This window comes from Ictalurus punctatus, chromosome 25 (genome assembly GCF_001660625.3).
Source record: "Ictalurus punctatus breed USDA103 chromosome 25, Coco_2.0, whole genome shotgun sequence".
Lineage (NCBI taxonomy): Eukaryota > Metazoa > Chordata > Actinopteri > Siluriformes > Ictaluridae > Ictalurus > Ictalurus punctatus.
Window position 1 is genome coordinate 4679853 of NC_030440.2, and position 27554 is coordinate 4707406.

The 27554-nt window shown below is 38.9% G+C and overlaps 1 protein-coding gene across 5 annotated transcripts in view; it reads left to right on the forward strand.

The window, feature by feature from the left end:
* LOC108257717 (filamin-A-interacting protein 1) overlaps positions 1 to 27551 on the forward strand; it is a 52564-nt gene extending 25013 nt beyond the window's left edge. Inside the window, exons 4-9 of one of the 5 annotated variants that reach the window (XM_017455678.3) lie at positions 1226 to 1399; positions 2137 to 2315; positions 15677 to 18470; positions 18608 to 18672; positions 19503 to 19563; positions 25867 to 27551. In XM_017455678.3, the coding sequence (XP_017311167.2) occupies positions 1226 to 1399; positions 2137 to 2315; positions 15677 to 18470; positions 18608 to 18672; positions 19503 to 19563; positions 25867 to 25887 (3294 nt within the window). In that variant the 3' untranslated portion in view covers positions 25888 to 27551. Of the gene's footprint in view, positions 1 to 832; positions 1023 to 1225; positions 1400 to 2136; positions 2316 to 15676; positions 18471 to 18607; positions 18673 to 19502; positions 20135 to 25866 lie in introns of those variants that run through there. The other 4 variants (XM_017455679.3, XM_053675672.1, XM_017455677.3 and 1 more) reach the window with 4 other exon arrangements.
* Positions 27552 to 27554: the final 3 nt, after the last annotated feature.

Genomic DNA, 27554 nt, shown 5'->3' on the forward strand with positions numbered 1-27554 from the left:
TGAAGAGACACACACACACACACACACACACACAAGCAAGCAGATTCATAGAGCAGAAGGTGTTTCTGCATCAAGTGGTCTTGGAATATCTGAGTCTTGAAGGTCGTTCCATGTGAGCATGTGCATGTGTTCATTTCTTGACCTTTTTAATGCCTTCATTCCATAAATTATTACATTTGTGTCTCCTTGATCGATTGATTAATGGATTGATTGTAAAGCACTTGCTCTCCCTTTGCTCCACTGAAATAATTCTATACCATTTTACTGCTTTTATTTATTTGCATTATTGCTTTATTCTTTTTGTCATTTTTATTTAACCTGGAAATCACTTTCCAGGACATTTACCACAAGCTATAAACATGACAATTGTAGCTGATAGATCATCTTAGAATGACTCACATGTTGAATAAATAGTGACTCACATCTCAATGTAACCTCACATTCTCATAGCGACTTGAACCAACACTATTGAATGACGTTAGATAGCGAGAAAACAAACTTGTTTTTAAACCGGTGAGTAACATGTCGAGGGACGTTTGCCAATAAGTGAACTCTGAAAGCCACAGATTCCTGTTCTTGGCTGATAGGAGAGGAACCTGATGTGGTCTTCTGCTGTTGTGGGCCATCCACCTTAAGATTCTATGCTTTGTGCATGCTGAGATGCTTTTCTTCTCATCACGGTTGTAAAGAGTGATTACTGTATATGAGTTACTATATCCTTCCTGGCAGCACGAACCAATCTGGGCATTTTCCTCTGACCTCTCTTATCAACAAGCCGTTTACACCCACAGAACTGTCGCTTACTCAATGTTTTTTGTTTTGAAAATCCCAGGAGATCAGCAGTTTCTGAAATGCTCAAACCATCCCTTCTGGTACCAACAGCCATGCCATGGTTAAAGTAACAGAGAACTTTTTCTTCATTCTGATGTTTGATGTGAACATTAACTGAAGCTCTTGGCCTGTATCTGCGTGACTTTATGCATGAATGAGCAGGTATACAGGTGTTCCTATTAAAGTGGATGGTGAGTGTATAGCCAGAATAGTACCTTATACACATTTGAATAACTAGCTTATTGTTGGAATAGTTTGAATAATGTTCATAAAATAAATCTGTCTGTGACTTGTATTTTTTATTTTTTAGGGTCCCTGGCTTAATCCACCTCAAATTATGTCACAATTTCCTTATGCAGCTATCATGATCGCAGCAGTTCATTTGTCTCTGCAGGCTCGTGAGGACATTATTCACATGCTGAAGTCAGAAAGGGTGCAGCCCGAGTCTCTGGAGGCTCAATATGGATCAGCTGTCCCCGTCACACCTCTGCAGGCCTTACAGAGAGACAACATGCTCACCTGTAACAGGATGCCTGAGAACAACGTCTATGAGATCCCCATGATGGAGGTTAGAGACGCTGAATATATGACTACGATGTACAACCCCAATTCCAAAAAAGTTGGGACACGGTGTAAAATGTAAATAAAAACAGAATGCAATGATTTGCAAATCTCCATCCAGATTCCATCCCATCTTTACTTCTGAGAGACTCTGCCTCTCTACTCTTTTTATACCCAATCATGTTGCATATGTTGCTCTAAAAGCTGTATATACCTTTCAGCATTGATAGTGCCTTTCTAGATGTGCAAGCTGCCCATTTCATAGGCCCTAATGCACCCCCATACCATTACAGATGCAGGCTTTTGAACTGAGCACTGTTAAATTAAAAATCACCTTATATTTTCTTTAAAATAGTACATTTCCTATTGTGAATAACATGGGTTTATGCGATTTATAAGTCATTGCATTCTGTTTTTATTTACATTTTACCCAGCGTCCCAACTTTTTTGGAATTAGGTTTGTAATATACTGTACACAGCAACATCACCAATTAACACACTGTTTATTTTAAGATGAGATTTGAGGTTTAGGTGTACACATAATCAATAAGCAATATTGTTGGAAAATGAGACCCTCGCATGCTCATAAATCCCCCTGAGGAATGATGAAAGGATAAATGTAAGGGTAAGTTTGCCCATCACATAAGGCTTCACATTGGTGGTAACATTGGTGTGCAGTTGAAAATGTTTCCAAAACTAATATGAATACTTCTTTACAACTAATATGAATTCTGTGATGTAAAGCTGGACCGTTTGGAGGAGAAGCACAGAGAGACGTACAGAAGGATGCTCGAGCAGCTCTTGCTGGCTGAGAAATGCCACCGTCGCACAGTTAACGAGCTAGAATGCGAGAAGCGCAAACACTTCGACTTCATGAACAAGAGCGATGACTTCACTAACCTGCTGGAGCATGAGCGTGAGAGGTGAGGAGATAGTGCTCTGTGTGTGTGTGTGTGAGAGAGAGAGAGAGAGAGAGAGAGAGAGAGAGAGAGAGAGAGAGAGAGAGAGAGAGAGAGAGAGAGAGAGAGATCACACAGCATGTAGTACATTGTTCTCACACAGAGAAGTAAGCTTTGTTCCGCATCACCCCATTTACTAAAAATCTTGGGAAACATACAGTGAGGGGAAAAAAGTATTTGATCCCCTGCTGATTTTGTACATTTGCCCACTGACAAAGAAATGATCAGTCTATAATTTTAATGGTAGATTTATTTGAACAGTGAGAGACAGAATAACAACAAAAAAAATCCAGAAAAACGCATGTCAAAAATGTTATAAATTGTTATATTTGCATTTTAATGAGGGACCCCTTATTTGACCCCTCTGCAAAACATGACTTAGTACTTGGTGGCAAAACCCTTGTTGGCAATCACAGAGGTCAGACGTTTCTTGTAGTTGGCCACCAGGTTTGCACACATCTCAGGAGGGATTTTGTCCCACTCCTCTTTGCAGATCTTCTCCAAGTCATTAAGGTTTCGAGGCTGACGTTTGGCAACTCGAACCTTCAGCTCCCTCCACAGATTTTCTATGGGATTTAGGTCTGGAGACTGGCTAGGCCACTCCAGGACCTTAATGTGCTTCTTCTTGAGCCACTCCTTTGTTGCCTTGGCCGTGTGTTTTGGGTCATTGTCATGCTGGAATACCCATCCACGACCCATTTTCAATGCCCTGGCTGAGGGAAGGAGGTTCTCACCCAAGATTTGACAGTACATGGCCCCGTCCATCGTCCCTTTAGATGCGGTGAAGTTGTCCTGTCCCCTTAGCAGAAAAACACCCCCAAAGCATAATGTTTCCACCTCCATGTTTGACGGTGGGGATGGTGTTCTTGGGGTCATAGGCAGCATTCCTCCTCCTTCAAACATGGCGAGTTGAGTTGATGCCAAAGAGCTCCATTTTGGTCTCATCTGACCACAACACTTTCACCCAGTTGTCCTCTGAATTATTCAGATCTTCATTGGCAAACTTCAGACGGGCATGTATATGTGCTTTCTTGAGCAGGGGGACCTTGTGGGTGCTGCAGGATTGTGGTCCTTTACGGCGTAGTGTGTTACCAATTGTTTTCTTGGTGACTATGGTCTCAGCTGCCTTGAGATCATTGACAAGATCCTCCCGTGTAGTTCTGGGCTGATTGCTCACTGTTTTCATGATCATTGCAACTCCACGAGGTGAGATCTTGCATGGAGCCCCAGGCCGAGGGAGATTGACAGTTCTTTTGTGTTTCTTCCATTTGCGAATAATCGCACCAACTGTTGTCACCTTCTCACCAAGCTGCTTGGCAATGGTCTTGTAGCCCATTCCAGACTTGTGTAGGTCTACAGTCTTGTCCCTGACATCCTTGGAGAGCTCTTTGGTCTTGGCCATGGTGGAGAGTTTGGAATCTGATTGATTGATTGCTTCTGTGGACAGGTGTCTTTTATACACGTAACAAGCTGAGATTAGGAGCACTCCCTTTAAGAGTGTGCTCCTAATCTCAGCTCATTACCTATATAAAAGATACCTGGGAGCCAGAAATCTTTCTGATTGAGAGGGGGTCAAATACTTATTTCCCTCATTAAAATGCAAATAAATTTATAACATTTTTGACCTGTGTTTTTCTGGATTTTTTTGTTATTATGTCGCTTACTGTTCAAATAAACCTACCATTAAAATTATAGACTGATTATTTCTTTGTCAGTGGGCAAACGTACAAAATCAGCAGGGGATCAAATACTTTTTTCCCTCACTGTACTGAGGGATGAGCACATGTACACAATGATGCTGAGTGATGACAAATAAAACTCAAACTGTCAGACATGATCAAACTCAAAACATAAGAGATGGAAGTAACACACAAAAAAAACCCCAACAAAATTTACTAATGCGGTTACAATTACACAAGGCTTGATTTGTGATTTAAATATTTATGCAAGACTTTATTTCAAGGCTGTCTTCATAAGCACTTCATGCCACACTCATAAGCGTTGAATTATTTATTTATACAATAACGCGTAAGAATATATAAACGGGTTTTGTCAATATTCCCAAAATTATGTGAGGCATATTTTATAAAATGCCTTGTATAGATATCAGAGAAAATACATAAACGATAAGACACTCGGGGATGTGCTGTTATTGGAAAATAATAATCAATGACAGAAGCAGAAGAGAGAGACTGTTACCATCCAATAGTCGATTACTTTCCAATACCAGCATGTCCCGAAGAGTTTTATTATACTTATACCACAGCATTTTGCTAACAAATTAGTTAGCTCCTGTTATCACGTACATTATAGCAGCTATAAATGTCGTTCCCTCAACATCCAATTTGTCTTTAATAATACAAAAAAACAAAATACAGTTTGTAATGTTACCTAGAAACCAGAAAGTGCAAAATTCTGTCCAGAAAAGGTGCTTACTACTGGCACTAGAGACTCCTTCCACAAATATTATTAATCAAATCAAATATTATAAATATTATTTGATCAGATTAGGTTCGAGAATTCAACAGTGCTGTGGTAAAATGACTTCATAACACACAGACTTTCAGAAGCCCTAAGCAACCATGCATTATTATTTATTCTTTCTTGTTTTCTCATGATCATGACTTAATTTTCTCATGATGTGGACATAACAAATTTTGTTTCCTTATGATATCGACATAACAAATGTTGTTTTCTCATGATCCCAACTTAATTTTTACATTGTTTTTATTCTTCTGGAGACAAAAGCTTAGCCCAATTGCGCAGCATCATGGATAAACCAATTCATTTTTATTTTAATCAGGGACTCCATCCATCCGTCCATTTTCTGTACGGCTTATCCTACACAGGGTCGTGGGAAGCCTGGAGCTCATCCCAGGGAACTCGAGGCACAAAGCAGGGGACACCCTGGACAGGGTACCAACTCATTGCAGGATCAGGGACTCACTCAAGCTGAAATAGCTCTATGTATGCCAGTGATGGGCAACATCCACATTAGTCTACGACACTTGGGAAGGGGACACCCCTCACTCTTAATGCAGAGATAATGTACATCTCTACAGCAGGCAGTTATTACATTTATTATGGCTATGGCAAAGATGCCAATTTTGTGTATGCAACACCAGTTCCATTCACAAGGCAGTCTTCTTTGGATAAAATTACATCATGAGAAAACAGCTTTTTGTTATGTCGAGAAAATGAAGTTGTGATTATGAGAAAACAAGAAAGAAAATAAATTATAATGCATGGCTGCTTATGACTCTCATACCAATTAAGCATTTGATAACATACAGTATATTAAAACCAATATCTGAGCATTTGACTCGATTATTTGGTCTTGTTGCAGAGCTCATCTGCTTCATGAAGAAATAGGATAGCCCTACTAAAATTTTTTTCCCTTTGTTAATAACATTTATGAAGTATCTTTTCCATGTCACTAAGCTTATAAGATTATAATACATTATAATACATAATAATTACCGAACCACACATGCCAGCTCTATGAATGTTTAAAACATTAATACATATCCTTCTTATAACACTATGAAAAATGCTCAGTAATCATAAATTCTCATTGATAGATGCGTGTGTGTGTGTGTGTGTGTGTGTGTGTGTGTGTGTGTGTGTGTGTGTGTGTGTGTGTGTGTTTGTGTTTGTGTGTGTGTGTGTGTGTGTGTTTGTGTGTGTGCTTTATTTAAAAAAATGATTCATCTTGCCATTGCTGGAACAAGTTTTAAATAAATTGTCATGTTATATTTTAAAAATATGTTGCCAATATTTAGAATAATCTAGTGTTATAAGAGAATCTAGTTTGAGGTGATGCAGATGTTTATACATTATTCACTGCTTATGAGTCATTTATGAAGTCTTTATTTTCTAGTATTATAAGTCAATTTACTTCATAGATCTTTACTTCATAGATCATCTTACAAATATTGACCTGAGCTATTCATTTATAGTCAGTCATTATTCTTGAAGTGTGATTACATACCTATGCATGTACTATAAATTCTTAAGTCAGACGAAAGATTTACCAATACTTGAAATGCTCCAGTTTATTCCAACCCTGTATGTTACTCTCTACTTTCCCAGGTCAGAAATGAATCATTGAGCTAGAATACACACCGCACACTGTCTCCACAAACATGTCTGGTTCAGATTTAGTGTAATCACACAAAGGCTGCCACACAGCAACACACGGAGCAGAAAAGCACCATATGAACCAAAATGGCCTGGGTTTTTAGGCTCAGAGAGGATGAGTGAGGCTTACTAACACACCGCTGATTAGTGATCCAGCAATCAACACTCGCCAGAGTGATAATTAAGCCAAATCACGGACAAATGACACAGCTGGCAGATCTAAAATGCAAATCCAGTTTATTACGAGATGTCATAGTGATCTGTAGCCAGTTATCACATTTACTATTATGCAATTATAGTGATATTGTACAGAGCATACTTACACATTGTATACAGGAGGCTCAAAGAGTCTGAGCAACAGTCGTTTTTATATCACCAGTTATCAGAACGACTACAATGCTTCTCATTCTTTGCTTCATTTATTTTAAATAGGTTGGGAACTTTGAGATGTCTTTCTACCTTTCTACTATTTATCAGCTGAGAAACTGTGCAATGTCTCCATTCCTGTGGCATATTTTCTTTTTTATAGAAAATGTGATTTTACAAGTTCTTTGAATCCGCTCCCAGAAATGTAAGGAGATTAGACATAGCCGTCCAACTGATGGTTAGAAATACAACTGCAGTGATGGAATAATTAAAAAAAAAAAAAGAGGGAATACTCCTACTGATTAGGGAAGAAGCTGCTCAGTCACCAACCGTGTAACTATTGAAATAGACAACCTTAACTCGTACAGTCTTAAATAATTTTAAATCTTTTTTTTTGTAAAAGGTAATTTACATTATGATATTTGTATATGTTTAATAGTATTAGTTTTTTCTATTATAGTATTGCAATACACTCTATATTACAATATAGATGTTATCAACCCTCAGGTTAAACACTGCTGTGCTATATGTGTATTTTAGTCAATTATTAATGAATATGCATTCTAACACAGTATTAATGTGATATTACATCACTTAGGCCTGATGAATTAGACACTGTGTCAACGCAGCTATATAGAAATCCAGTTGTAGATTTAGATCCCTAATGAGCAAGCCAGAGGCAACAGTGACAAGGATAAACTCCCTGAGACCACATGAGGAAGAAACTTCATAGACTATAAACGTTATATACATGTTACAGTATCTCACAAAAGTGAGTACACCCCTCACATTTTTGTAAATCTTTGATCATATCTTTTCATGTGACAACACTGAAGAAATGACAGTTTCCTACAATGTAAAGTAGTGAGTGTACAGCTTGTGTAACAGTGTAAATTTGCTGTCCCCTCAAAATAACTCAACACACAGCCATTAATCTCTAAACCGCTGGCAACAAAAGTGAGTACACCCCTAAGTGAAAATGTCCAAATTGGGCCCAAAGTGTCAATATTTTGTTTGGCCACCATTATTTTCCAGCACTGCCTTAACCCTCTTGGGCATGGAGTTCACCACAGGTTGCCACTGGAGTCCTCTTCCACTCCTCCATGACGACATCACGGAGCTGGTGGATGTTAGAGACCTTGTGCTCCTCCACCTTCCGTTTGGAGATGCCCCACAGATGCTCAATAGGGTTTAGGTCTGGAGACATGCGTGGCCAGTCCATCACCTTCACCCTCAGCTTCTTTAGCAAGGCAGTGGTCGTCTTGGAGGTGTGTTTGGGGTCGTTATCATGCTGGAATACGGCCCTGAGGCCCAGTCTCTGAAGAGAGGGGATCATGCTTTGCTTCAGTATGTCACAGTACTTGTTGGCATTCATGCCTCCCTCAATGAACTGTAGCTCCCCAGTGCCGGCAGCACTCATGCAGCCCCAGACCATGACACTCCCACCACCATGCTTGACTGTAGGCAAGACACACTTGTCTTTGTACTCCTCACCTGGTTGCCGCCACACACGCTTGACACCATCTGAACCAAATAAGTTTATCTTGGTCTCATCAGACCACAGGACATGGTTCCAGTAATCCATGTCCTTAGTCTGCTTGTCTTCAGCAAACTGTTTGCGGGCTTTCTTGTGCATCATCTTTAGAAGAGGCTTCCTTCTGGGATGACAGCCATGCAGACCTGACAGGCTGATCTCCCCCCCCGTTCAACCTCTGCAGCAATGCTGGCAGCACTCATATGTCTATTTCCCAAAGACAACCTCTGGATATGACGCTGAGCACGTGCACTCAACTTCTTTGGTCGACCATGGCGAGGCCTGTTCTGAGTGGAACCTGTCCTGTTAAACCTCTGTATGGTCTTGGCCACCGTGCTGCAGCTCAGTGTCAGGGTCTTGGCAATCTTCTTATAGCCTAGGCCATCTTTATGAAGAGCATCAATTCTTTTTTTCAGATCCTCAGAGAGTTCTTTGCCATGAGGTGTCATGTTGAACTTCCAGTGACACCAAATTTAACACACCTGCTCCCCATTCACACCTGAGACCTTGTAACACTAACAAGTCACATGACACCGGGGAGGGAAAATGGCTAATTGGGCCCAATATGGACATTTTCACTTAGGGGTGCACTCACTTTTGTTGCCAGCGGTTTAGACATTAATGGCTGTGATTTAAGTTATTTTGAGGGGACAACAAATTTACACTGTTACACAAGCTGTACACTCACTACTTTACATTGTAGCAAAGTGTCATTTCTTCAGTATTGTCACATGAAAAGATATAATCAGATATTTACAAAAATGTGAAGGGGGTACTCACTTTTGTGAGATACTGTATATACTGTCCAGGAACCAGACCCCAGTGGGAATCTACCCTCATTTTGGTGACAATGGTTCATGGATCATTTCAATAATTTAGATAATTACAGCAGAGAAAATATAAGCGTCTGTACTTGGGGGGGGGGGGGGGGGGGGGGGTAATGCTGGCTTAGTGGTTAGTACATTTGCCTCACACTTCTGGGGTTGGGGGTTCGAATCCTGCCTCCGCCCTGTGCGTGCGGGGGTTTCCTCCGTTTACTCGGTTTTCCTACTCCAGTCCAAAGACGTGCTGTAGGTAGATCGTCATTTCCAAATTGTCCGTAGTGTGTGAATGTGGGTGTAATTGTGCAATGCGATGGGTTGACATCCCGTCCATGGTGTCCGCCACCTTGTGCCCCGAGTCCCCTGTCATTTAGATCATTCATATCTATCCCAAGTCCCCTGGGATAGGCTTCAGGCTCCCTTCGACCCTGTGTAGGATAAGTGGCATGATGGGTAGATTCAAACACCAGGAACGTCTCAGGAAATGTCAGGTTCCCGCTGCTGCAGGAAGGTGAATTATATACACATATAACTTTTAGAGAAAGAAGAAGCTGGAATAGTGCTCATTCAAGGACATTCCTTCACAATCTGCTCATACTGAACATCCTTTCAACGCACTTAAGACTGTTTGTCTTTACTCTACTACACCTGTATACTGTAATCATTTATACTCGCACTAACTGGTGTCACCCAGAAGAGGATGATTTCCCTTTTGAGTCTCTTTCCTTGTGTTGCTCAAAAGCGCTATGCAAATTGCAACCTGGTCCAGCAGAACCCTGCTGTTCTTCCTGCCCACACACCAAATCCAACTGATCAACTCATTAACAGGCTGTTCTTGAATTGCCATGGATGTGTTAGAGCAGGACGAACACTACAATGTGCAGCATGGGGAAACTCCAGGCACGGGATTGGGAACCACTGGACTACATCAGTGCAGCAGAGAAGTGCTGTTTCTCATTAACTGTGGCAAAGCTATGTTTATACTCTATTTGGATAAGCAGCACACACAACTGAGCAACCTGAGCATCATGCCTCTGTGTTCACATTCTCGAGGCCTGACATGTTGGGACACATGCTTTGTAATATTCTGGTCCCATCTGATAAATCCCATACGATTGCCATCAGACTCCCTTGTGTGCTCACCATGAAGGCATGACAGGGCTCACATGCACACGCTGATCTCATCTCATCCAGTATTACAGGGATAATTTCCTCTGAGTTTTGAAAACTTGATGCATGTCTTAAGTATATGGATGTGACGGCTTTTGTCCTGGTGTAAAATGGTGGCTTTTAAGTGTGCTCTGTATGAAAGCATGTGAACGGATTAACGATTGTGTTCTGCAGAAACCTGTTTACAGTCTTTCATTCATTTAGAAGCTTGGAAATGAGAACCTATTACAGCTTAATCTAATTATCCAATTTATTTGCGGTGGCATTTCTTGGAAATGTGCAGTGGCAGAAACATACATTCAGCTTCTACCACATGCTTGTGTTATAAAATGCTTGTTGCTCATATTAAAGGGGTGTTTAACTCACGCCAAGGGTGCTCACAACAGTTTATGGTAAGTTGACATGGTGACCATGCAAGCTGGAAAAAATCTCCAAAGCACATGTAGTTGCTTTTCATATGCTATAAAACTGAAGCCTACTAAGCCTGTCTGAGATCTTTTGTTTACAGTATAATGGTAATCAGATTGACTGATTCAATTAATTATGAAGGAATAATAATACTAATTCATATACACTGTATGTGCTATTAAACTGACACACAGTATGCTGTGTTTGTGTTTGTTCACACAGTCGTGTTCTATTAATGTGTTCTTTGTTTATGCGAGTGAGTTTCATGGCCTTTTCTATATTCACTCTAACCCTATAACGCCGTGCTTATCAAATTTGACACGCACAGTTTGAGGGCTTTGTTTTCCTTATCTATGCAACAGAGATTGCTTATAACGTGTTATGTTCATTGGCATGTTATTACTGCCCTTGAGTGCCTCTCTTGGGGTAGGCATTAAATAATTTTCCAGTGAAAGTTTGCTCAATTTGAAAAATTGACAGAAATTAGGATTAAAATCAGTGTTATGAGCATTTTTTGTAAATAAATGTTTAGGTTTAAGTAAGGCTTATTGTTGATTTCAAATTATTACATTTATTTGTAGAATAATGCTGCTAAAATAAGGTTGATTAGTGTAAGAATTCCCGCTTCCCCCCTGTGTGTGTGGAGTTTGCATGTTCTCTCCGTGCTTTGTGGGTTTCCTCCAGGTACTCTGGTTTCCTCTCTGATTGTGCTCTGAGACGGGTTGGAACTCCGTCTTGGATGTCCCCCGCCTTGTGCCCTGAGTCCCCTGGGATAGGCTCCCCACGATCCTGTGTAGGATAAGTGGTACAGAAACTGGATGGATGATTACTATACATTTCTATTTAAATATGCCAAAATATACATTATTTTATCATTATTTTTTTTTATTAGACCTTTTATAAGTGTACTTTGTTATTGTTTGTTTTTAGATGGCAAAAAGATTCATGGTCCTAGATGATTCAGATAAGATTCATGCAAGCATGTGAATTGAAATGCATTTTTGTGCTAAATCTAAAAGCTATTTACTGATAAATAAAAGTACTTGCTCTGTTAATTGCAAAATTATGTCAAATAATTAATGCTTAATTATTCTAATAATAATTAAGAGAAACAGAATTGTTAAAATACTGGGGGGGAATGGTTAAAAAAAATGTAAATGGGGAAAATAACAAACCCAAAGTCCTGATGTATCAATAGAACAATAATTTCAAGTTTGCAAAAATATTTATATATATATATATATATATATATATATATATATATATATATATATATATATATATATATATATATATATATATATATATATATATATATATATATATATTTACCCACTATGACCAATTTTTATTTTAAAAAGATTATTATGGTTATATAATTGGGGAAACCAGCAACAATCAATGTTTTGAGTTTTAAATACTGATGGGGTAGTTTGACATTTTGTAACAAATGTTTCTAATTAGCCAAGATAAGTTTGGTTTCTGGCATTTGCTTCTATAGTTTTGCTCTGGTGCTCTATAGCTCATGTAACTTACTAGTAATGCAAGTCTATCTCATCCAAAATCTTTTCTGTAAATATCATAATTGCTATAACTGCCTCCAGTACTTCAGCGGTTTAGGACACAGTGAGACTTACTGCAAACTAAACATGAACAGAACATTGTAACGTTATGGAGGCGGCCATCTTGGGTAAACAAAATCAGCTTTTTCCTCAGTGCATTTTCATTTCGCCATAACCACAACCAGCAGCCAACCCTAACCCTGTTTACTTTTCGATTACTTAGTAATAATGTCTTATTATTACTATGTTAGTGGTTGGGACCTAAATTAGATCTAAATTAGTTTACTATTACTACTCCTATTACTACTGCTAATAATAATAATTATAATCATAATAAAATAAACTTTATTTATATGACAACTTTCATTCATTTAAAATTCACCTCAAAGAAAGAAAAGAAAAGAATAAAATAGGCAAAAAATAATAAATAATAGCAGTGACAGAAAAGGAAAATAATAACGATATAATTTGAATAATAAAATAAAAGAAGCACAATAATTTAAATATCAAAAGTCATGTAAAATTAGAGTTTCATTAAAAGTAAAGCAAATAATAATGTGAATTATAATGTTATCTGTTAATGTAGAGACTGTATACTATGTAGGTATGGTTTCCATATGTGTGATGCTCACTATGAGACTGAACTTAAAACTGTAGATGAAAGCTGAACACAAATTGTTCAGCATTACACTACATTTGTAACTTTTTGCATAATTTCTATTCATATTACAACAGAAATGGCACGGTTTCTCAGACAGTGTCAGTATGAAATGGTTATTGGATTATATGGTTATTATTGTATTGCAAATAAAATCTGTAGATCAGTACATTTCTACATATATTTCACCTTTGCCTGATGTTAGAAAAATTTTCAGCTTTTAAAAAGTCCTTTAACTTTGCACATTTTGTGGTGGGATTTCCTTTCAACTGATAGCTTTTTTTTTTTTTTTTACAAAAACACAAATTTGGCTAATCAGCAAATAGTTTCATAAGTGTGGACTCATGAAACCATTTGCACTGCAGTTAGACGTGGCTATTATATAGTATCTGGTCATGTTTGTGCTGTTGCAGTAGCCCTTTCTGACCCCCTCTTCACATTGCCTCATGCTCCGTCTCAGTGCTCATCTTTCAGCAACGTGTGAGCACATTCCTCTCCGATCTACTCATCTCAGAAATGCATCACAGGTGATGTCATACGGACCCCACAGCACCTGCGATTGGTTAGCAGGGCACTAAGTGGAAAGGCCCACCCTGAACAATAAAACTTATTGTGTATGCAGGTCCAACAGGGAGCCCACTGTCCCTCTGCATCAGATTATTTTACCATTTTTAAAACACATTTTTATCAAACTATTTTATATTTTAAGCACGGTAAGCATTTCCTCCCTTTACATTGCAACATTTTCCAAATAAAGTACCCTTCTAATATACTTCAAATGTACTTCTAATGTTTCAAACCCCCCCCCCCCCCCCTTTTTTTTAAATTACATAATCATTTCCTGATGGAGGTTAAACCTAGAGCTGCATTTAAAAGGAGTTTCATTAATAAATTCCCATCAGTCTTATATTTTAGCCTGGTCACATTCCTTTAGCTGATGTAATTGTTTATTTTTAGCTATAAATTGAAACTGGAAGATTTCAGAATCTGTTATCTACTTACATCCTGACTGTTTTGAGGTTGTATTCAGAACTGATGTAAACTAATCAGAACAGTTTGCTCATCTACAGACAGTTTCAGATTAGGGAAAAGTCGGACTGTACATCTTCACCTAAAATTGGTGATTACATCATCTTTGTGGTATTTGCATGGTCTGAGCCTCTGGACCATAATAGTCATAGCTTTTCAGACATTTTGCATAAATATTTATCATAAACCAATGCTTTTAGCTGCCTTTCCTACAAAAAAACGAACTACTAGCAGCATGCTACTCAGATCAGATTTTTAAAACCTTTCTATCACCTTTTTGATGACGTATAGTTCTCATAACCTAAAAAAAGAGATTGATACCAGTGGTATTTCTGGGTAACAGGCTTGAGGACAGAGAACGAGTCTGGCATTGTTCCCTCAACAAAACAAAACTTTTCTTTTGCATTGTTGTCCTGTCTCCATGGAAACATTTGGTCATGACAGAGAAGGGAAATATTTGGGTCATGCTGGACTCCTGGTTGTGTGCTGTGTGAACTGAATCCTTGTGATCTTTAAGTACTTTGACCACTTGGCAATTTGACCGATTGTTGTCCTGTCCATTTCCTGAGACAACATCCTGACTTCATTCTAAGCAAACAGTGAAAAGAGCATGAGGACAGACTTTGTGAGAACCGACACCCCCCTAGTCAGTCCCCTCCTCCTCTGCCCAAACAAGGGTAGAACAATTCTGTGCCTTATATGGGAGGATGATATCACCAGCGAGTGTAGCAGTGCCTTTCCACACAACATTCACCTTTCATTTTGCACTGATGACATGTTTGGAAAGTGATGGTTAATTCTGCAGGGAGCATGGGACATTCACTCGACCCAGCCGAAGTGTTAAGGGCTCATAACGGCAGACACAGCTGAAAACTCATTAGACATGGACTTACGTGGAATACATCATAGTTAGTGGGTGAGTTTGAAATCTGTTTAGAATCTGACAGATGTTGAGGATATGAACACACCGGTGGGTACAGGCTGGATTTAGATCCGTTTCAGAATCTTGTGATGTCTGACACTAAATAAGCTTGGTAAATAACTTAAGATTAGGCTTCTCTTTCATCTCTAATGGGGTCTGGGCACTTGCAATGGATTTATTGTGCTGACATAAAGGTCCCCTGCAGAGCTGAAGCAGTGTAAACATTTACCACCATCACGGATGGTTGCTTTTTAGGTGCTCCTGACAACAAGGCATGTATGAGTAACAGGCATTTAGAGGAAGTCTTTCATGCCATGTTGCTTTGCACAGTCTGACAGTGCTGTGATCATGCAAGCATGTGAAACACATTAATCTGTTGTCAGAGACAATCACATGAGGGCTCAGAATCAGCTCTAACCCCTTCTTTGTTCTCTGCTGTCATACTTTTTCCATTTTCTGCTTCTCTGCTTTGCATCCCACTTGCATTTTACTATGACGTTATTTAGGCATATGAGCAAGGTTTCACAGAACTGACATATGTGGGTTCCCCCTTTGTCAGGTAAACAACTGAGATATAAGAAAATATTGTGAGATTAAACCAAGAATGTTCTTGTGTACTTCATGCTAATTAATGAAAGAAATATATATGCCTTATTTCTCTTATAATTTTCCATCAGTTTAAATGGATTTTCTATTTCATTTCTGTTCCTCCCAGACTAAAGAAACTGTTGGAGCAGGAGAAAGCATACCAAACCCGTAAAGACAAGGAGCACAGCAGGCGGCTAGAAAAAGTAAGAGAAGAGCTGGTGAAGCTAAAGTCCTTCGCTCTGATGCTGGTAGACGAGCGGCAGCTCCACATTGACCAGATTGATCAGCAAAGCCAAAAGGTCATGGACTTCAGTAAAAAGCTGCAAGAGAGAGATCAACAGCTGGAAAGTGTCACCAGCAAATACAAAGAGGACAGTCAGAGAATTCAGAAGTTGGAAGTGGAGTTGGAGCATAAAGCTGCTAAGTTTTCACAGGAACACGAGGACATGACAACCAAGCTCTCCAGTCAGGAATCCCAAAACCAACAGTTACGCACAAAGCTGGCTGGTCTGTCTCGGAGAATTGAGGAGCTGGAAGAAAGTAACAAAGCACTTCAGAAATCCGAGGAGGATTTGCAAGAGTTAAGAGACAAAATCAGCAGGGGAGAATGTGGTAACTCAAGCCTCATGGCTGAGCTTGAAACTCTCCGTAAAAGAGTGCTGGAGATGGAGGGAAAGGATGAGGAGATCACAAAGGCAGAAGCACAGTGCAAGGAGCTGAGGCGGAAGCTTCAAGATGAAGAGAATCAAAGTAGTGAGCTGAAAATTGAAATAGAAAAGCTACAGAAAAGGATGGCAGACTTGGAAAAACTTGAAGGAACATTTAATGCAAGCAAATCAGAGTGTACACAACTTCATGCAAGCCTAGAAAGAGAGAAGACCTTCACAAAGAACTTAACCAAGGAGCTGGAAGCTGTTAAAAATCATGTTAAAGAGATTAAGTGTGCTGAGTCAAGGCTTGAAAAGGCAGAAAGTAGCTTAAAAGATGATTTGACAAAACTCAAGTCATTTACTGTAATATTAGTGGATGAGAGGAAAAACATGGCAGAAAGAATTAAGTTAGAGGAGCAAAAAAGTGAAGACATGAGCAAGCTGTTTAAGGCTGAGCAAGGCAAGGTCATGGAAATCACAGAGAAGCTGATTGAAGAGAGCAAAAAGCTTTTGAAACTGAAGTCAGAGATGGAGATGAAAGTGTCAGCTCTCATAAAAGAGAAAAATGCCCTAAGGACAAGACTTGCATGTGAAGAAGATAAACAACATGATCTCAATGCAAAGGTCAACCTAATGCAAAAGAGGGTGGACTGTTTGGAGGAGGCTGAAAGAAAATCCAGAAGCAGACCTGATGTAGACAAGGCAAGATATGCTGATGACGACAACAAGGTTAAAGAGTTAACAGAGGAGATTGATAGGCTGAAGAACCGCTTGAAGCAGCTAGAAGTTGTGGAGGGTGATTTGATGAAGACAGAGGATGAATATGATATGCTTGAAAAGAAGTTCAGAACAGAGCAGGATAAGGCCAATGTCCTTTCTCAGCTCCTGGAGGAAATGAAGTCACAGATTGCCAGAAACAAGGCAATCGAAAAGGGGGAAGCTGTGAGCCAAGAAGCTGAACTAAGATTGAGGTGCAAGATGGAGGAGGCCAAAACCAGAGATTTGCAGGCAGATGTCCTGGCTCTTAAGGAGAAGATTCATGAGCTGATGAACAAGGAGGATCAGTTATCACAACTTCAGGTTGATTACACAGTTCTACAGCAGAGGCTCATCGAAGAGCAGGACAAAAAGAAAAGTATGAGCCAACAGATCCTAAACCTTACCAAAGAGTTAGAGGTGACTAAGCGATACAGCAGAGCACTACGGCCTAGCATGAATGGAAGGAGGATAGTGGATGTCCCTCTTACTTCAACAGCTGTCCAGACAGATGCACATGCTAATGAAGCTCTTGAAGAAGAGACTCCAGCAGTATTCATAAGGAAATCTGTTCTGGAAGAAAATCATGTGATGAGCAATCTGAGGCAGAAAGGTCTTAAAAAACCAGCAGTTCTGGACCGGTATCCGCCTGCATCTGCAGAACTAGGTATGAAAAAATCATTGATTCCCTGGATGAAGAAGAAAGATGCAAGAGCTGATGCACAGGACGGCTTAGACAAGTTGACTTATAAAGTTAATGGAGATGCGTCACCTCAACCACCAGAGTTAACCATGTCACAAAAACCAGGCCAGCCACTGCATATAAGGGTGACTCCAGGTCATCAAAACAGCACTGCCACATTGGAGATCACCAGTCCTCGTGCTGAGGACTTCTTCTCAAGCACTACAATTATTCCCACTTTAGGGATGCAGAAACCAAGGATAACTATAGTCCCTAACTCCACTACTGTGTCGCCAAAGGGCAGCTATGATGTAATGGACAGGACCAAGTCTCCAGTGACCATTACGACTATTTCTAGAGCCAAGTCCCCAGAGGGAAGCAAGATCTCCTACCCCGACTCCCCAAGCTCTCCTGTCTCAGTCATCACAGTTAGCACAAGCCCAGTGATGCAGGCGCCTATCTCTCCAGAGCCTCAGGAGACCTCAAGCATGGGCCGAGCTGTGTTTAAAGTGACTCCAGAGAAGCAGACAGTGCCAACACCAGTTCGCAAATACAACTCGAACACCAACATCATAACAACAGAAGACAACAAAATACATATTCACCTAGGGAGTCAGTTCAAGAGGTCTCAGGACTCTGGAAGTAGTCCCACACTCACAGTAAGGCCTCTGAGTCTATGCACAGAGAGCAAGGAGACACCGATTACAGGAACTGTCCTGCGTTCCCCTCGACAGTCCTCCACTTCTTTAGGGAAATCCACACCTGGAAAGATGACAAGTAGCATCACCATTACCCCTATCACATCTGCTCCTTCCAGGCCAACCCAGTCTGTGGTGAGTGATCATAAACTACACATAGAAAATTTTATCCGTTGAACCACTGGTTTGCTATTAGTTATTTAGCAATTAATAAAACTGTGTGACTTTGTGACCCTAAACAACATAATGATATGCAATCTTCTACATTACAGTTGCTTCTGAATTGTTTCAAAATGATATCAGGGGGTGTCTGCTCCCTAGATAGATCTCTGTCCAGGTATAGATAAGTGCAATACATTACCTAGCACGTGACTGTTAACTAACCCTGGAATGACCTGTTATGCCAATTCCACCCAAAATAATAGTTTTAACAATCAAAGTTTTAATGAACTTGGCCTGAACTATTTGCTTAGAACTTAGCATTAGCTAGTCTACATGTGTGAGCAGATGCGAGCTAACATGCACATCCTGGCACAATAAAACCCTCTACTAAAACAAGCACAATAGCTTATCGAGAGCTGAATTTTAAAGTGTAATCTCTTATTGACTCTTGTGGGTACATGGTAGGTTGTAAACATCACATGTTAAACACACGCTTTATATATACATAATAATCAGTCTTTTGGATACTTGAAAAACTCTTTAGTGCTTGAAACATCAGCGTATTAGTAATATAGTGGATGGCCATCCCTTTCTACAATTTAACTATGACACTGTTGGAATTTATACACTAAAGATAGCAAAGTGTTGTGGAATAAATGGAGGGAAATTTAAATCTGCAATGAAGGGGCTTGCCATCTTCCCTGAACTGCCGCCTCCCAATGTGATCAAACTACATATGATTTGTGGGCTGTCGTTTAGTGAAAGGGGTGGAGTTGAGCAGCTCTGTTCTGGCTGGAGGATAATATTCAAGCATATACTTAATGTAATTTAAAAATATCCATCGCATAGCTGTGTTTTTTTTTTTTTTTTTTTTTTTTTTTTTTTTTTAAGTCATACTTTAGGACATTACAAACACCAATTTTACTGTTAATTCAGAAATTGTGACAAAAAATGCTGTATAACATTTTTACTTGACACATATCCTTCTCTTTTTTTCATTACCAGTCCGGGACGGATGTGCAGTCAACTTGGTCTTGCTCAGCAACACGAATCCCTATGTCAAAAGGTATGAAACCAGGCAAACCTGTAATGGGTCTTGCTGCAGTATCCAGGATAGAGTCTCGAGCTGAAAGCCAGTCAATGAAAATTGAACTGAGGAAGTCTGCAGTGATCAGCCCAGTGTCCCCAGCGGGGGGCAAGAGCTGAGTGTCTGGCATTCTGTAAAAGCTAAAGTTAATTGATCTATGCACTTCAGGGCCAATACCTGATTATTTTAAAGTAGATATAAACTCATGAGGACTCTCTATTGAAGAGTCCTCATCATTTACCACCAGTTACCATTATCAGTTCTGTTTTCCAAAAATGTGATTGTGTTTGTATTTTAAATATATGGTCTGGAAAGTATATAGTATTGTATATACATACTAGTTAATGTATATAGTGTTGACACTTGAACATACTGAACAACAAGTTCTTTGGCTTGATTGCAACCTCATTTCTCCTAACAGAGTACAGTGTCAGGCTACTAACCACTTGGCTAAGCTTTGGTATTCTTAATTGTCTTCTCTTATAATTTAATTTCTTGTTTTGTTTGACAAGATAGTTGCTAGTGGAGGTTTCATATATATATATATATATATATATATATATATATATATATATATATATATATATATATATATATATATAAAATGTAATGTCATCTTTGATTCACTTGATGCACCAAACCTAAATAAATGAAAATTTGTCATCCCTCATCTTCAATACATTGGCTTTTACTTGTGATGTCATACCATTCATTTTCATGTATAATGAGTTGCCAATATAATTTGCATACATCCTGCATCAGGAAACCTCCATTAGGTGTACCATGATGCAATCTATAATGCTTTATTTAATTCTCTCATTTGCATAAACAATGAGATCACACCATAAAATGCTTCACTGAGCATGCAGCACTCATCAAAAAACAGTAGCTTCTACCAAATGAGTCGAGTTATTGAGAGTGAGTTAAAGATCTAATGTAGAGGATGAGTATAAACAACTGACATTTTTATCAAAAAGTCAATGTTGTTATCATGCAATATTAATAGGATTTTATATTATTGTACTTGTACAAAGCACTGCTGAAGGAATGACAAAACCCCTCACATTACTTCTCAAACTGATACATTTTTACAGGCATCTTGCACCACTCTCTTTATGGAAGTGTACATGAAAATGTTTTCTGCTTGTTTTGAGGCCAAAGTCTGGTGCAATTTTGCTACAATATCAGTCTAGATCGGGGTGGGCAATCTTATCCGGAAAGGGCCGGTGTGGGTGCAGGTTTTCATTCCAACCAAGCAGAAGCCACACCTGTTTAATCAGTTGATCTTGGCTTTCAATAGATTCAGGTGTGGCTTTGGCTTGGTTGGAATGAAACCTGCACCCACACCGGCCCTTTCCGGATAAGATTGCCCACCCCTGGTCTCGATACAAACATTAGATACAAACATCCATCCATCCATCCCTTTATCCTTAACCTTACTTGGTCACAGGGAACCTGAAGCCTATCACAGGGGACATGGGGCACAAGACAGGGGACACCCTGGATGGGGTGCCAGGCCATTGCAGGGCACAATCACATACACACTAACACACCCATTCATACATTACAGACACTTTTGGACATGCCAATCAGCCTATAATGCATGTCTTTGGACTGGGGGAGGAAACCGGAGTACCTGGAGGAAACCCCTGAAGCACTGGGAGAACATGCAAACTCTGCACACAGAGGGCAAAGGAATTTAAACCCCAAACCTGAAGGTGTGAGGCAAACATGCTAACCACTAAGCCACTGTGCCCCCACCATAAATATATTTTACCTTTTTTGGAAAAAAAAAATAATAAAATTGTCTAGGTTATCTTCCTGCAGAGATCATGTTGGGTAAGGAGCCAGTTATACAAACAAGATGGTAAAAATGCTCAGTCTGTCTAAAGATATTAAACTTGCTAGCTACAGTAAATGTGATTTCTTTCACACAGTAAATGTCATGCTTTGATCAAGTTGTTGTATAGCTACAGTACTTTCTGTAGCAAAATGAACATAACCATAATTGATTCAGTTTATATTCAGCTACAGGTAGTGGTCAAAATGTCAATTCGAAATGAAGAAACATACTCACCGTTTTCACATCTATATATACAGTGCTGTGAAAATTTCTTCTGCTTTTGTGTATATTTCATACTAAATTTGTTTCAGAAATTAAAACAAAATCTAAGATAAAACAAAGGCAACCTGAGTAAACACAAAATACAGTTTTTAAATGATAATTTAAATGCATGTTTAGCTGGACTAGATGCAAACAGGCCTGATTACTGAAAACCCTGGTCAATCAAATCAACACTTAAATAGAACTTTTTCAACAGCATGAAGTTGGTTAAAAGGTCTTACCCAGTAACACACTATGCCAAAGTTGGAAGAAATTCCAGAAATGATGAGAAAGAAGGTGATTGAAAAACATCAGTCTGGGAAGGGTTACAAAACTTTTTCAAAGGCTCTGGGACTCCAAAGAACCACAGTTAGAGCCGTTATCTCCAAATGGAAAAACGCTGTACAGTAGTGAACCTTCCTAGAAGTGGCTGACCTTCCAAAATTCCTCCAAGAGCACAGCAACGACTCATCCAGGAAGTCACAAAAGAGCCAAGAACAAAATTAAAGAACCTACAGGCTTCTCTTGCATCAAGGTCACTGTTCATGACTCTACTATCAGAAAGACACTGGGCAAAAATGGCATCCATGGAAGAGGGGTGAGGCGAAAACCACTGCTAACCCAGAGCAACATTAAGGCTCATCAAGGACCTTTGTGATCCTCAAAGCTTTTGGGAGAATGTTCTTTGGACTGATCAGTCAAAAGTGGAACTGTTTGGAAGACGGGGTCCTGTTATATCTGGCGTAAACCAAACGCCAAATTCCACAAAAAGAACATCATACCTACAGCCAAGCATGGTGGTGGAAGTGTGATGTGTGGGGAGACTTTGCTGCTTCAGGGCCTGGGCAACAATAACTGAGGGAAACGTGAATTCTGCTCTCTACCAGAAAATCCTGATGGAGAATGTCCGGTCTTCAGTCCGTAAGTTGAAACTCAAGCACAACTGCTTTATGCAGCAAGACACTGACTACGTTTACATGGACAGCACTAATCTAATTATTGACTTTAATCTGAGTAAGATAATAATGTGATTAAGGTGTTTACATGAGTCGCTTTTAGAATACTCCTGTCATGTTCCCGTTTTACATGTTTTAGAACATAATTAGATTAACAGCCCGCGTCATTACGTCACCGTGCCACGCCGTCCCTCCAGAATTTCACGTATCAGCATACAGTTCGTCTACGTTATGGTACCGTATACAGTTTTGGGTGTTTTTTTTTTTTTTTAAACGAACGCTTTAAATGCAGTTAATTATTTGTCATGCTATACGTGCAAATAGACAACTGCTTGAAGCCCTGGGCTGCGTCCCAAATCGTGTAATTACCATCTATATAGTAGCCGAGATACATGTATTTTTCCCCACTGCAGGCCTATAGTAGGCAAGTATGCGATTTGGGACGTGGCCGAACTCTCTCGTTCGCCGTAAAACGTAAAACTGCTGTGTGTGATCGTGTCCTGTCGCAAAATGCGGTGAAAACTCCCACACGACGTTCATAATGTGATTAAGGTGTTTACATGTCCATAATGCGACTAAAACAGGAGTACTCCACCTGTCTTAATTAGATTATTGCTTACTTCGATTATGACCTTAATTAGATTAAGGTAAGTAAAAATTGCTGTTTACATGGTAGTTTCTTAGAGTATGGTCTTAATCGGATTAAGAGTGGATTATTGTTGTCCATGTAAACGCAGCTACTGATCCAAAGCATGGGAGTAAGTCCTAGTCCTAGAAGTAAGTGAAACACTGATCTCCAGTTATTGGAAGTGTTTGTTTGCAGTCATTGCTGCTTAAGGTGGCTCAACCAGATTTTAAGTTTAAGGGGGCAATTCATTTATCACGTGGGTGATAGTTGTTGGATAACTTTTTTTTGCTTCAATTAAACTAAATAAAACAAGAAAAACTGTACTGTGTTTACTCACGTTGACTTTGTTTCATGTTGCATTTCATTTGAAGATCTAAAACTACTTAGTATGAGACGGACACAAAAACAGAAGAAATAAGTAGATTTTTAGCACTGTATTAGACAATGTTAAAACTTCAAATTGTGAAGGGTTTTCCCAGGCCGTCACACAAATATACTCCAGTGCACCAAGATTCAAGACTCAATGCACTGCCCATACTTGAAATCACTCTTCTAGAACCAAAATCTCCACATTCTGGTCAGAATAGATGAAGTTTGGCAGAGGAGTAAAAGAGGCCATCTATGTCAGGCCTTCTCTGAAGAATGGATTTTGAAGCAAATAATTTTGTCACAATGCTAGCCAGGCCTCAGTGATCAACATATGAACTTGCCAAGCTTGAAGTCATATGTGTTTATTACAGGTAGGGTTTAAATGCTGATGAATTTCCCACCATTCACTAGAACTGATGAAGATGAGCTCTGCAAGATAACACAAATCTAGCCTACTAGGCACTGATATGTACTGATGATGCTGCCACCTCCTGGTTTTTGCTAAGAATATAATGACAACAGAAAAATCTACATTATTGAAGGTGGTTCTATCTGATTTTATGGCATCATTATGGTGAAAAGACATTCCACTAATCTAAAGCACCTACTAATCTGTGTGGTCACATTCCAGGCTGCTCTAATTAGTCATGATTCCATCATATCATCAGGCCTGAAACCTAGATATTCTATTTTATTTTTTATTTTTATGTTCCCATCCATTATCTAGCACTATCTTGTCACCAAAGCACTGCTCATAATAATATTGTTGTGTGAGAAATTACATATATTTTGTGATTGTTTGGCATTTACACACACACACACAACTCAAAATGATTATACATTTTATCCCAAGATATATTTGGTGGCTGATGTTGGCTTCTTACAATGGTGCTGGAGTTATGAAACAGAGCTATTAGGCTAATGTAGCAAGTAATGAAAGTCTCTCTCAGTCAAAATTTCTTTCCATATGTCTGAATCGTCATATAGATGCATCACACAACACTGTTAAGCTACATAATCACTACATACCCTCTAATTCTGTTCATTACCTAGTTCATTACAATGTTACAGTATGTCCCACTGGTCCATGCCATCTATTTAGAATTTTTAGAGATACAGTTATAACATTCATTTAAAAATATCCTAATGGCTCATGGGAGTAGAAATACACGGTAGTGCGGACATGGAACATACAGTAACAGTAGCTTTTTGGTTCATGTCTAAAACTATATTAATTTCACCATACTACTACTGGGAGAAAATAAAATCATCTAAACATTATTTTTTTTTATATTGGAGAAACTGAGGCAAGAACAGGCAGCAAGGAAAAATCTTTGTTAGGGTTGGTCAAATGTAAAATTCGAACAGAGCATAAGGGTTAACGATGATGCCAAATTGCAATGTGGCACAATGTGATTTTGAATGGCATATACTTCCATTAGTATAGTAGTTTTGATGCCTCACAGCTCCAATGCATTTGTCGATCCTGAGCTCAGGTTATTGTCTATTTGGAGTTTAGCATGTTCTTCTCAAGTCCACGGAGGTGCACGCCGTTCTGGAATGGTCAGTTGTCCCATCCAGGGTGTATTCCTGGGATTGGATCCAGATCTACTGTGACCCTGACCAGGATAAAGCAGTTACCGCAAATTTTATCAATAAAAATGCCTTCCATTACTTTTTTAAATTCTTTATAGGATTTTGCTCTTTATTCATTGCAGCCTTTTTGTAGCCTTAGAGTTTAGTTAGCCTTAGTGTTTTTTTTTTCTATTTGATAAACTTGTTGATTGTTATTCTTTGCTTTTGATTGAAATATTTTTTAAATTGAGTATCTGCAATGAATTTGGCATGACAACACTTTGTACAGGTCTTTCAGAAACTACTTAAGAACAATAACACGAGTTACAGTCATTCAGTCAGATTATACGGATTTATACATACAGCTTTATTAATGATAACCGAGAAACATCAAAAATGTCTATAATTTCTATTTATCTGACTTAAACTATCCCATAATAAAAGGCTTACTCTACGTCAATTGTAAGTCAATCCTGGACCTTGATGTGACCCTTTTTGGTCCATAAAGGTCTCTTTTTTTTGGTCAGTGATGTCTAGCAAAATTCATATTTTGTCAAAATTGGCCAATAACTTCTTCCATTTAGTATACAAAAAAAAGGCTAAGACTAATAGCTGTGACATCAGTTCACTGTTCCTTTTTTCATCTGCAGAAAATGTTGTGCTCCGCATGACTTTTGACCCTCGTTGAGATTGAGGTGTAGCACTAAGGTCAAACATCTCCACAGCTCAGATTGCAGTGCTGTCAGATGTCAGCTCCTCATCTGGCACCTGGATCAGCACCACCCTGAACTTTACCCCTGGAACCAAGCTGGGAATCTGGAGCACACAAGTCTGCTGATATGTTTTTTTGTTTTTTTTGGTAATAGAGTGTGATTCAGTGGTGATGGGATGGTTTTGTGGAGAAAAAAGTAAGTTGTGGGATAACATGGGAAATGAATGCATGTGAATAGGACAGAGCTGGATTTAAATTTTACAGAAGCAACATACAATACAGTGTAAAAATGACTGTCATTTACAAGATATGTAAGTGATGTTGATTTAATTGTTTTAATTTAATTCTGAAGGCCTCCGATTTGTATGTATATGCAGTTATGATGGTATTGAAGTGGAAATATATGTCTATACAAACACTATACAAGACATTATAGAGCTACTTTTTTATTGGAGCACGTTTTCAATTAAAATATGGACTCTGACCAAGTCGGTCAGTGGAATTTTATTCATTTTAATAACTCATTGTTCAATTTGTACAGTCCAGATATGCTTTCTAAAGCAGAAATTACAGTACATAGTGTTATTATTAAACTGGAATCAGGTAAACTAGAGTAGGATATTAAAAGCCTGAAATGATGGGCACTTTCAATAAACTAACACAATTTTAGCAGTCTTGTGTTAAAATTGTGCCTTTTAACTTTCAGCAGAAAGCACAAGTGAGAAAGAATGTAATGAAGATTATACATAATTAAGAATTTTTTAATCATATACAAGATGTTTGAATAGTATGTTCCATATCTCAGATGTACTGTAGATTATGTTTACACAATCCCATTCCTCAAACTCAAAACACCCTAGTCATTCATGAATGAGTCGAATCTTTGAGATCCTTTGAGGTTCTTTTTAGATGGGAGTCAAACTCAGAAAAAGCTGTAATATTATTTTGTTAAAATTAATCTGTATTTTGTATTCCTGACTCTTTAATGTCATTAATCACATACAGTGTATGTAGTGAATCTTATCAACAATGTCTTGGTTGTCTGGAACAGAATTCTACTGAGAAAGTTAAGACATGTACTTAAAAGACAAAGAGAATTTCCCCCTAATCTTCAAATGTCCAGTTTGAGTGAATCTGTGCCCATGATGATGGCTGATTCCAGTTCTTGGGTGACAGGAGGGGAACCCAATGTGGTAGTCCATCCACCGCAAGGTTTGAAGTTTGGTGTTGAGCTGCTTTTGTGCTCACCGCGGTTGTAAAGAGTGCTTATTTGAGTTTACTATATCCTTCAGCTTGAACCAATCTTGCCATTTTCCTCAGACCCAGTATCAACAAGCTATTTACACCCACAGAACTGTCTCACACACTTTTTTTTTGTTTTTTTTGCACCATTCAGTGTAAACTCTAGATCTAGACTGTTGTGTGTGAAAATCCTGGGAGTTCAGCAGTTTCTGAAATATTCAAACCGGCCCATCTGGTACCAATATCCATGCCATGATCAAAGTCACAGAAATCACACTGTTTATTCAGTCTGATGTTAACATTACCTGAAGCTCTTGACCTGTATGATTTTTTTTTTCCTGTACTGGAGTTCCTAATAAAGTGGACAGTGAGTGTTTTATAGTT